At 35.6% G+C, this 12,340-nt stretch overlaps 2 protein-coding genes across 2 annotated transcripts; one reads left to right on the top strand and one right to left on the bottom strand.

The window, feature by feature from the left end:
• Positions 1-1,255: 1,255 nt before the first annotated feature.
• On the bottom strand, positions 1,256-2,331 carry LOC116169306. Its single transcript, XM_031485371.1, has 2 exons — positions 2,204-2,331; positions 1,256-2,145 (listed from the first exon to the last, which is right to left on the bottom strand). The coding sequence occupies exons 1-2, from the start codon at positions 2,243-2,245 to the stop codon at positions 1,750-1,752; spliced, it is 438 nt and encodes a 145-aa protein (XP_031341231.1). The 5' UTR covers positions 2,246-2,331; the 3' UTR covers positions 1,256-1,749.
• A 4,746-nt stretch (positions 2,332-7,077) lies between these two features.
• Positions 7,078-7,540, top strand: LOC116169841 (chymotrypsin inhibitor-like). Its single transcript, XM_031486020.1, has 2 exons — positions 7,078-7,226; positions 7,287-7,540. The coding sequence occupies exons 1-2, from the start codon at positions 7,157-7,159 to the stop codon at positions 7,469-7,471; spliced, it is 255 nt and encodes an 84-aa protein (XP_031341880.1). The 5' UTR covers positions 7,078-7,156; the 3' UTR covers positions 7,472-7,540.
• Positions 7,541-12,340: the final 4,800 nt, after the last annotated feature.

Below are 12,340 nucleotides of genomic sequence, written 5' to 3'. Positions count from 1 at the left end.
AAAAATGAAGTTTCTGGAATACGGAAAATCATTTGTAAAATGGAAAGATGGAAGCAATTTGGATATTATTGGATATAAAGTGTACTCATACAATAATAGACTGGGAAGTTTTCTCATGCAAGTTACTGTCTGATGGCACTATCAAGTGTAATGTCACGCACACTCGAAATTTAATTTAGAATTTAGATCAGCACTTCTTAATAAATTCATCTAATAACATCACGTAAGTTCCAAGAGTAGGTCTTCTAGCAATCCATTCTTTAAACACTCTTTTTGGCTGATAGAGTTCTCTTTCCCGCGAGACATTTTCATACTAACATGCTCTACAGCTCTACTGTGTATACGCACAGAAACCAAGTCTCCTACGAATGCAAATAATGCACTATCTAATCTAAAAATGTTGGCATTTGTTTATTTTATGTTTGCTGTTTTACAATTTATTCGACTCGAGTACAAAAAGACGGATTGTCCTTTGTGATCATAATACAAACGCGCCGCAACGACTCAATAATCGGAAACGTAATTCCATGTAAAAAAAGTGCCCAATAGTATTTTAGCACAGGAGACTACAGATAATTTAAAATGTGTCCAGTGTGACTATGCAACGAATGATAAAATCTATTATAAAACACATTTATTAACATACATAAGGTCATCAAGGATTTAAAATGTGCCCAGTGCGATTGTCACCAAACATAAACTCAGTGTTAAAGCACATCATAGCATCGAGCATTTGTCAGGACCCTGCCAAGGATTTAAAATGTGACCGATGTGAGTTTGTTACCAAGTACAAATACAATTTTAAAACACATTTGTTAATACACAAGACCAGTAAGAATTTCTGGTGTGAACCACAACACCGTAAACCTCTTGATCCAAACTAAACCAGAATAGTTAGTCAAGCATAAACGAAGAAACAGTGGGAATTCATTTCCCAAATGCATTTTCCAATAATGCATACTTAACATCAGCGAAAATTGAGTCTAGTTCATGTAGATCTATAATTTTTGAGTAGATTGGGATGTTATTGTGAATTGTGATAATTCGCGCTTAACCAATTTGTTTTTGCGTTGACAAGCTTAACAGGCTACACTTCGTTGGATTGCTTTAATTAATTAATAAACTGAACTTAACTGAAAACTGCAGACCAGTGAACGCAAAATAACGTTTTTTGACAGATAACTTGCACGTTAAGTTTGACGTGTTTGATACATCACAGGGTAGGTTTTTAAGGGCTACCTTTGATACAAGTTAGTGTGTGATCAAAATTATATTGACACAAAATCACTAACAAAATAAATTACACATCAACATTTTAATATTAATTCATTCTTAGAACAGCAGGTCTGTTAAGCAACAAAATAATTTGCTGTAAATCTACAATTACGTGGAGCGGCCACAGTGTTCGTGCAATGCAAGTAACCAAAAATCGAAACGGTCCCGCATGTGTGCGAAACAATACTTCTAATAGCCGATTGCATTAAGTGCTTTTGATTATGTAATACAGCCGCAAGCGGGATTCCCATTTATCAAAAATAGGTCAGATTGAAATTGTGATAATTTTGTGGGTGTATGGAGGCGGAATGCAAATGAGGCAGTATATCTTCGTGATTTTAATGAGAGGTGATAGGACAGTGAGGGTGGCTTACGCCTAGAGCTTTTGTTAACGAGGGGCTGAAACTGTTAATTATGACCACACGTATACCACCCTACTCGAAGGTTTAGACCGTGCTTGTGTAGGCGGCTTGATTACATATTAGGAATATATTTCGTGTAATTTGAGTTGATGCACAATCGCGTACCTTCAGCGGTAGGGCTAGGAGGAGGTTTTCTTTCGCAATCGGTGACGGTTTTTCGGAAGGCCGACTCGAAGGCCTTATACTCTTCGGGAAATTCGTTGCAATGACGCGCCAATTTCCACGGAAGCATTTTGTCGGATCTCATTTTGTCGTAATTTAAGGAACCGTCCAGATTTTCGTAACCCCATTTTCTCCAAGTGCAAGTTACGAAGTCTTGAACTTTTGGCACGTCCACGTATGCGTAACCTCTCGTGAGATAGTAGAAGACAATTGTTGGACTCAAATCTAGAGGTTTTGCGCACCCTTTTTCGACAATATCGAAGTCGATTACGCAATCGGCTCTAATCTAGAGGATTCAACCATTTTATTTGTTGCAAATTAACGAACAGATATTAGGTACTCACTTTGGCGACTATTAGAAGTGCGATGAAAATTGTTATTGTCATTTCAGAGCACTGGTACAACAGCTTAAACCATAATTCGACTATTTCCGAATGCGATAGTTGTTATTATTAATACATTGCAGTTTTATCAAAAGATGATTATTTTATGGGTTACATTGCGAATCGTTCCGCTGTAGCAAAGCAAACAAAAATCGGGTCATCAAACTTGAGATTACAACTTTAATTAAATTAAAATATAATCTTTAGGTCGGATTTGGGTGACAAGACATTCCAATTCTTATTAAAAACACGTCTGTTTATTGGTAGAAACGTATGTATATTAAATTATCATTAACTCCATTAGATGGGCTGCTACTTAAACCACAGAAAAAGTAGATGTATGCAATTAATAGTTCACCAAAATACCTTCGAAAGCAAGAGTGTTTTGGAATAGGGTGTCATTACTGAATAGAATAATATAATGATAGTAATAGAATAAGAATTAGCCATGTCATACCCCTCAATCATGCATATTAAGTATATACATTTCCTTAGTGCAATATAATTTCTTCTCACATACATTCGAAAGATTATTATAATGGATGTAATAGGTAACAGGGATGATGGTAAACGAATACAAAGAAATATTTTTGATTATAAAACTTGTGAATCATAAGTGGCTTTTCAAGGATGCTGCAAGAAGAGTTTCTGTAAGATTGCACTTCTCGTTATTTTGAAAAAAAAGAGTATGTAGCGTGTTCCAACTAAAATCGGTTAATTACCAGTTACCAGCCTATGTAATACGATATTGACACAAGAAACGAGTACAATGACAGTAGGTAACCCGCGTTTTATAAAATTTCCCGTGTATCTTCTTTAGGTATTTGAAAGTAAAATGGTAGAAAAGTTTTTTAACAAGACCTTTGAAACGTAACTGTAAGTGCAAACTAAACCGTACGTACCTAATCTATAATTGCTGTGTGCAATGGCATGAGGTCACTGCGCCACCCACAAAACACTTGTCCAGCTAGCTCAAACAAATCAAAATTGAAACTTAGAATTTTTATAATATCTCCTCGTACACATCCGGCACCTGCTATAAGAAAAATCCGAATATTGACTTAGAATTTCTCAATTTGAGAGCCACGGTTGGCCTTGATCAACTTCTGAAAAAGATTTATTGCACAACTTTTGATGTGAAACTCTACCTAGGTCGCACAATGGATTCGAATAAGCACACAATTCATTGACAAAGTGATGCAAAATTAGAACAACATCCTTGAAAGAAAAAAAGACTTACAAAGCTTGTTGGGAAATATTAACCCGCACGGAGACGGTCGACAATTAAAATAAGAAATTACTAACAGTTTTTTCCCCTAATTTGCAGGTCTGGGGTGGATCGCACCCCACAGCCACTTTCAATGTCCGTAAGTTTTTTTTCTTTCAATATTTTGGCCTGGGAGCTCGAGTACCTTCCAAGTTTAGTCTTTTCTATCGTTTTTGGCGTTTTTAGGATTTGAGTTTTTATTTTATCACTACTTTTAGAAAAACTTTCAAGTTTATAGGTCTGGGGTGGATCGCACCCCACAGCCACTTTCAATGTCCATAAGTTTTCTTCTATCAATATTTTATATGGGGGTTCGTTCCACCCCACGCCCGTAAACTTGAAAGTTTTAGTGGCCAGTAAACTAGGGTTAATAAACCAGATAATCTGGTCGTACAAGGTTTGAGATACTAGGCCCACCATAACTTGCAGAACGACATTCGCTGAGAACTTCAGGAAATTTCTTGATAACACTGAACTTTATGACGAAATCTGACTTATTAAATTGGATGACCAATTTTCGGTAGCTATTCGGACGGTAGAAAACTTTTAAGAAGAGAATCTTAAGAAAAAGTCTCGCAGTACACTACTACTGCTTGCTTTTTGAACTTGCCAAAACTTTTTCCGTAATCGGACAACGCACGTTATACTTCTTACAAAACTTTTTTGATTAACTTACTTCTGCATAGATCTGTTATAAAAAATGACGAACTGCGTCTTCAAGGCATCTTCAAGAAAACAAATAGAGCTGACTGCCCGAGATTTAGCGTTGTAGTTTATAAAATATGTAAATGTAACTACTGTATCTTCCAATTATTTAAATTATAGCAAATCGAAATTTTTCCATCATTATTTAATGTAAATGGAGTGTATTGATCTAGAGGTCGGACGTTGTGTTTTACTTTATTTCTTTTCCGGTGGTGAGTGAGGTTTCTCCAGAGTATTCTCTGCCAACCCATAAACTATAAGCGTTACTATTGTAGAAATATCGCATCGCTATTTTGTTTTTCTGCTTATAACATGTCATGGGAAAACGATTTATGATGAATAGTAAGTGACCAACATTTTTTGATTTCCTTCGGGTTAAAAAAGTACGAATTGTTTTGGATTCTACGCACCAAAATTAATAAGAAAAAGTGTTTTCCCGAGAAATTTGGGTGTAGTCGATTTTTGGTAAAAAAGGAAGGTTTATACTATGCCTTTTTTTGGCAGAAAAAAAAATTGTCTCAGATCGACCCGGAAAAAAAATTTTTTTATAGAATGCGGCCTGTAGAATCTATACTTTCAAACAGTTCCAAGATTGGGCTACTAGTTCAAAAGTTACGGCCCTTTGAATTTTCTTTCGAAATTGGTTTCTAGTCTATAACTTTTGATTGAGAAGTCTGATCGAAAAAGTACGAATTGTTTTGGATTCTACGCCCCAAAATTAATAAGAAAAACTGTTTTCCCGAGAAATTTTGGTGTAGTCGAGTTTTGGTAAAAAAAAGAAGGTGCCTTTTTTTTACAAATTTACACGCTGTTTAACCATCGCGCTCAACAGCCTTGTTTTCTCGTTGTCTCCAGTACTTAAAGAAATACCACTTCCACCATAAGATAATCTTCTTTATGAATTTTCAAATAACTCGCCAATGAAAAATGAAAATATGAAACGCTCAATCTCTTAAGAGCAATAAAACACGTGCGTTAATTAATTTCGACCTATTAAATTCCGTCTTGCAACGACCAGATGGGTCTTATTGTTAACAACTTATCTCAATTGAATAAATTATAAAAGCGATAAAATTTCCACTAGAATTACGCATTTACAAAATTTCTAAAAGGGAAATATAATACTGAGATATAAATTCAAATGGAACGAAGCAACTCGTGCGTATTTCGTAAATAGTCCCTCAGATTTACGTAATAAAATGAAATATTAATACATACACGATAATCCCGTCATTATTTTTGGTGGCCAGACAGCAATAACGTCCACATGATGATATTTATACAACATTTTAAAACTTCATATTCGATAAAATGGATCTGCATACCCCAATTTTTTATGACCACAAAAACATTATACCATTTTTGCGTCGTTAAGTAAAATTCTGGTCGATACAACTTTGTTGGCATTTGGAAAGGAGAAAAATTCACAAAATGAATATTTTAAAACAAGATACCAATCGCAAAAACATAAATAAAAATTAGTTCGCCTAAAAAGTCAGGGTTTTATTAACCTTTATAGCGACTGTAATACGGAGCCATTCATAAAGCATAAGATTCCAACAATTTTCTAAAAATTATCGGTGGTAATGTACCTGCAGAGGTCCCCCAACAAAATAAAAATCGAAGGATCCTTACAACCAAAAGAAAGCGAAAAAGTAGGTAATGTCCGGCTGAAAAATTGGTGGCAACCATTTTCTAGAATTGTAGGACCAATACTGCTACACGACAATCGCAGAGTGCACAGGGCTAAAGGAGTTCGACAAGCCATCGATTAATGTGGATTCCAAGGATTAAGACATCATCCCTCTATAGTCCGAATGAACTACCCTACAGTACTATATTTTCCCTACGTTTAAGAAACACTATCGAGACCAAATATTTGCTTGCGATGATAATCTGAAAGATGCTGTTAGTAACTGCTCTGAAGAGCGACCAAAGGAATTTTCTTTAGGTGTCTGTTGAAAGCAAATACAAATACACGGACCCTACTGGAAGTTTATGCCACCAAGAGTCCCACTTACAGTATAGTAAAGTAAAATGAGTTTTCGTTAGATTAAACCAACTGGAATAGGTATATTGTCTAATTCAAGATCAACAGAAATGATCCTTTTGTTTGTATTGCAACATGTAGGTAACACTCAATATGGGAAATCACCTTTGATATCAATACATTACTATATAAACAACAAAATTTTGGTAATATTTTCACAATAAATTATAATTCGAGCTTCAATTACTTAACAAGATAAAGATTAAAAAACATAATATTATGTTGGCGGAATTCAACCGGATAGATAACAATAAACAGTGGAGATACTAAAACCTATTATCGTTTCCCGACTTCAAGTTAGCAAAATTGTGTTAGTATACTGTCCACAGTCTTTTTCCAAAGGTATTCGATTTCATAATTCGTACTATATGATATTCGACTATCGTTTGAATATCCATGATAGTAGACCACCTGTAAAGTTTGTGTACTGCATGAAGGGTGCCTGTTTGTTGTCACATATTCTTGAGGTTGAGTTAATTCCATCGATCCTAGGAAGATAAACGAAACTTGTTTCTATGTGAAAATAAAAGGGAGTTGCATACGCTACTTTAGACTAAATAAATGCATTGCGATTACCTCAAAACACCAAAGTCATTTTCCTAATATCACGTGTGTATATTGAGGAAGATTATTTTTACCAATACGAATGCTTGGAAACAGTGTCAGTCGAAAATCTTGTTTTTATTACTCAATGTTTCGTTTAACCTATACTGCCCTGTCGTAATTGACCCGAGAACACACATATAAGCCGAATTCCTACATTATCTAATTATTTAGAGATAGCCCTAATATTATTCCCAAACAACATGCGATAAGGGCATACCAAATAAGTATATAAGCGCGTACCTGATCCACATAAGACAGTTCCAGAAAGAACTTCAAAGTGATCAAAATGAAAGCAATCTTATTCCTCGTCTTGGTAGCCGCAGTTGCGATTAATTCGCTCTACGTCAGTGACGATAGTAAGAATCATTTTTTAAATGCTTTTTGAAATCAAATAAAACTTATATTATATTTTACAGTTTGCGGAGAAAATGCCAGAAGAGTAGATTGTGCATCCCCCTGCGGACCAACCTGCCAAAATCCTCAACCACACACTGGACCATGCATTACTTCGTGCAAGCTTTGCGTTTGTAACGAAGGTTACCTTGAGGACACAGTTACGAAGAAGTGCGTGGAAGCTTCAAAATGCCCACCGAGTTCCTAAGATGCAATTTGTAAAATGTCAAACGCATAATATGTAAATGTCGCAAGTAAAAGTGATTTTTGCATCAAAACAGCTTTTTAATTCCTATTTGTGAAGGGAGAAGTGGTTCATTGGGTTCCAAGGTACTAAATTTTCATATCGTAAAACTGAAAGTAAATTATTCATTAAAGTAAACGTTTAAATTCAGAATTTTCAAAATTATAAGGGCTAATATCAGCGTCTTCAATTCCTTTTGCAAAAATTATAAATCTTAACGCGTTTTTGCGTCTTTTTAATAATTGATAACTAAGTTCTGCAAATCGGCAATCAAATTCCAAACCCAAAATAAACCAGCCAACTATCTTCACGATTAGTAAATGTTGCTAATATTGTTAATTTGAATACAAATACAACTAAACAAATGAAATGAACACTTCATAATCAAAGGAAATCAACAAGGAGAATTAAATTTGTCCATTGGATCTATGAAAAATCGGAAAGCAGCTCGTTTTGATGAAGTTTATCCAGAGTTTATTAAACATTTGAGAATTTCTGCATCATCATTTTTCAATAACATTCTTCAATTGGGAAAATGCCTTTGGAAGAAATGTAAAGTCATTGCCGTCTTGAAATCCGCAAAACCAGCTGATGATGCCTTACTTCAAACGCCAAACTTATTTTCATAACTTTTTCTAGATTTTATTGAAACAACAATGGCAACAGTTTTTTTTTGGGAGTGTGTGGGGATTCTTTGGATTGAGTACGTGGAAAGGACAATATTAATGGCGATGTTTTAAAAGAGATTATTAAAAACCTTAAAGCTGCCATTCGAGAGAAAAACCTTAGAATTTTGTCCATAAGACCATATTGTTAGACGACAATTGCACAAGACTGAAGACTCCATACTTTCGAATAGGTATCGATGAATGCGGCAGTGATTAAGACGTCAACCCTGTATAGCTACCATCTTTTCCCCACGTTAAGGAAACACTTTGGTGGCGAGATATTTGCTTTTGATGATGTTGCTGTTAGTGACTAAATTGAAGAGCTACCAAAGGAGTTTTCTTTTAGTGTCTGTTGAAGGCAGATATATGCGGAAAAGTAAATTTTGTTTTGTCTTAAATTCCTTTTCGTTTATATGTAGGTAGATTACATAAAAATATCCCCTCGTGCAATTTAACAATTGTGGCGGCAGGCGGGGTTCCCAAAAATCCCACTTAGAGTACTGTAAAATAAATAATCCAATCAATTGGGAGCTAAAATGTAGTCTACCTTGAATTAAACCGCGGAGTTTTGAAATGTAGCATATTAGTTCAGTTTTTCGTCCTGAACAACATAATATTAAGCTTTGCCCCATCGTACTGTCCTGGGAAACGTCGTCAACTGATTTTATATTAGATATATGAAGTACTAATACTATTTTATAAAATGGTGCCATGTTTTCAAGGAGAATTTTTAAAAGAGTCGCCTCTGGTGATTTTAATAGTAGCCTTTTGAAATGATTATTCATATATGTAACATAAATATGCCCATAGGTGGTTCGGGATGCTGACGAGTACGTTCTTTTATTTGTTTTAAGAATTTCTCATTGTAATTTTTAGGAAGAAACCCTTGCCTAAGCAAGGATACTAATGAATCCCAGTCGCTAGCTTTATCAATGTTTCCACGATACCAAGAGTAGGGCATATTTCTTAAAATTGCAGAAACGCGCCCTTTTCACAGGAAATTACACTTATTATTTAGAAATTATCTACTAATAATCAATTATACTCATTTCCATGGCAGGCAAAAAAGAGGTAAGGCAGAACACTTCACACCCCTTATCTGATTAGCATTGTTTGTCCGGCTACTCCCCTCTTTGGCATCCTGAACGAGTCTCGACCCGGTTTTAACATTGAACTAGATCCCAATGGTATGTAGGATGACTTAAACCAGCCATCTAAAAATAAACGTGCACCCACACCCATAGGCAATTCGATTGAGACGGGTAACCCTGTAATCCTTAGAGCACACGAAGAAGAATTCCACGATACTGTCACTGGAAAATTCAAAGAAGAGCTTCGAAACTTAGAAAAGAATGGCCCCACTGCAAAATTATATATCCAGTATTTTAGAATGGAAATTGTAATCAAGCAGTTCATTTTTTCTATGCAAAATCCTCTACAATTTTTTAATAGGTACTTTATGGATGGATTTTATTAAAATGGCAACGTTTCCCAGGACAGTACGATGTCGCAAACCTAATATATTGTATAGGACGTAAAACTGAACTTACATTGCCAAATTTCACAACTCCCCGATTTAATGCAAGGCATAACTCCCCATTGCCTGAACTAAAAAAGGGTGTTTCATTTTATTAAAGCAATTTTGTAATTATATGATCGGCGTTGCAACATGTACCTAATTAAACTAGCAAACACTCAATACAGGAAATCACCTTAGATATCCCTACATTACGGTAAACAACAAAACGTTGCTCTTATTTGCACAATAAATTATAATCTGAGCATTATTCCATTCCATTACTTAACAAGATATAAAGATTAAAAAACATGTGTTATTGGAATTCAACCAGTACATCGGTTAGATATCAATAAACAATTGAGATACTAAAACCTATTGTCGTGTCCTTACTTCTGATTAGCAAAATTGTGTTAGGTAGTACGAGTATACTAGTATACTGTCTACAGTATTTTCCAAAGGTATTCGATTTCATAAATGGTAAAATACCAACCTATCTTATTTTTGAGTTATATTTGGATATCCATGATAGTAGACCACCTGTAAAGTTTGTGTCTGGCATGAAGGGTGCCTGTTTTGCAGTCCGTTGTTGTCACATACTCTCGAGGTTGAGTTAGTTCCATTGATCCTAGGAAGATAATCGAAAAATGTTTCTATGAGATAAAAAAGGGAGTTTCACACGCCACTTACGTTATGTAAATATACTAAATAATTCATTAAAGTAACATAATACCTAAGTTATTATTTTTCCAATATCACGTGTGTAGATTGAGGGAGCCTATTAGTCAAAACAAACGCTTTTATCAAAACGAATGCTTGGTAACAGTGTTAACGATAAGTACAATTAGTTGAAAATTTTGTTTTTATTACTCAATGTTTTGTTGCCCTGTCGTAATTTACACCAGAACACATAATTAAAGCCGGATTCCTACATTATCCAATTAGAGATAGCCCTAATAATTATTCCCAAATAAAATGCGATAAGGACAATGCCAATACACATATAAGCGCGTACCTGATCAACATAAGGCAGTTCCAGAAAGAACTTCAAAGTGATCAAAATGAAAGCAATCTTATTCCTCGTCTTGGTATCCGCAGTTGCGATTAATTCGCTCTACGTCAGTGACGATAGTAAGAATCATTTTTTAAATTTGACTGTGCTTATCTGCTCTTTGAAATCGAATAAATCTTATATTATATTTTACAGTTTGCGGAGAAAATGCCAGAAGAGTAGATTGTGCATCCCCCTGCGGACCAACCTGCCAAAATCCTCAGCCACACACTGGACCCTGCATTACTTCATGCAAGCTTTGCGTTTGTAACGAAGGTTACCTTGAGGACACAGTTACGAAGAAGTGCGTAGAAGCTTCAAAATGCCCACCGAGTTCCTAAGGGGCAATTTGTAAAGAATCTATTTTACTGTCAAATGAATATGTGAATGTCGCAAGTAAATATGTTTGCATCAAAATATCAAAACGACTATTTAGTATCTCTATTTCTGGGGACGGAAGTGGTTCATTTGCTCCCAAGGTATTAAATTTTCATTTTATCTCTTGGGTATGTATTGTTTATTAAAACTTCGAGTATATTACTTATTACAGTAACGTTTAAATTTGGAATTATCAAAATTAAAAGGTCTAATATCAGCATCATCAATTCCACAAATTTTACAGTAATCAGCTCCGAGTAAGCGAGAGGAGATTATGAAGTCCTTATAACACAGTATACTGGTTTATTCCAAATATCAAATCAAAGTATCTCCAAAATTGAATTACTTTAATTGCAGAGGATATTCTCATAAGTATGCGAATGTCGGCCATATTTTCCAAACTAACGAAGGTATTGAAAATCGCGCAAAACCGTTTCGGAGGTATCGAGGGGGAGCCAGAATGACGTTATGAGTGACAACCCCCCACCCCGCCTTAACCCCTCAGCCCCCGCTCTTCAAACATCATAAATGGCAACCCCATACTTGCGACACATCGTTGGAAAGCTACTGAAAAATGATTTCCAGTGGTACCAATAAAGTCAATATTCATCAAGAAAATTTAACAAAAATTTAATAATTAACAGGGGTTAAGGCGGGATGGGGGGTTGTCACTCATAACGTAATTCTGGCTCCCCCTCGATACCCCCGAAACGGTTTTGCGCGATTTTCAATATGTTCTTTAGTTTGGAAAATATGGCCGACTGCAAGTTTTAAAATTGGCACCCCGTATATAATTATTTGATAATGTCGGAAGGGCCTCGCTTCTATGCCAGGTACGGTACTTAAGTGGCCAACCCCTTCAGAAGGAAGTGGCGGTCTCCAACAACATACGCGTTTCAAACTTGATCATAACTTAACCGAGATTTCAATGGTATTGAGTAGGTACTGATGATTAATTAAATGTAATCGCACATAACCCTGAAGGGACAAAATCAAAAAAATCAACTAAGACGCTAAAGAGTTACGGAAGCTGTCCTTTATGAGGGTCGATCCTCTCCTTCATGACCCGGTGACCTATTTCGCAGCAAAATGGGCGCGCGTTCTTAGTATATGTGGAAGTAAGGCAAGGACGTCGACAACCACAGCTATCGGTGAATTTAACCCAAAGTTACAAAACTTGTACGTCCAACAAGAATTAGTATGTAACCTAAATCGTGTAT

The sequence above is a fragment of the Photinus pyralis genome, unplaced genomic scaffold (genome assembly GCF_008802855.1).
Source record: "Photinus pyralis isolate 1611_PpyrPB1 unplaced genomic scaffold, Ppyr1.3 Ppyr1.4_LG4, whole genome shotgun sequence".
NCBI lineage: Eukaryota > Metazoa > Arthropoda > Insecta > Coleoptera > Lampyridae > Photinus > Photinus pyralis.
This window is presented reverse-complemented; position numbering and strand designations above follow the sequence as displayed.

Bases quoted from the DNA above. Each gene is read 5' to 3' on its own strand.
- LOC116169306 (XM_031485371.1), bottom strand. From the start codon at position 2,245: ATGACAATAACAATTTTCATCGCACTTCTAATAGTCGCCAAA. The intron at 2,146-2,203 runs GTGAGTACCTAA...TGAATCCTCTAG, and splicing joins CACTTCTAATAGTCGCCAAA to ATTAGAGCCGATTGCGTAAT.
- LOC116169841 (XM_031486020.1), top strand. From the start codon at position 7,157: ATGAAAGCAATCTTATTCCTCGTCTTGGTAGCCGCAGTTGCGATTAAT. The intron at 7,227-7,286 runs GTAAGAATCATT...TATATTTTACAG, and splicing joins GCTCTACGTCAGTGACGATA to TTTGCGGAGAAAATGCCAGA.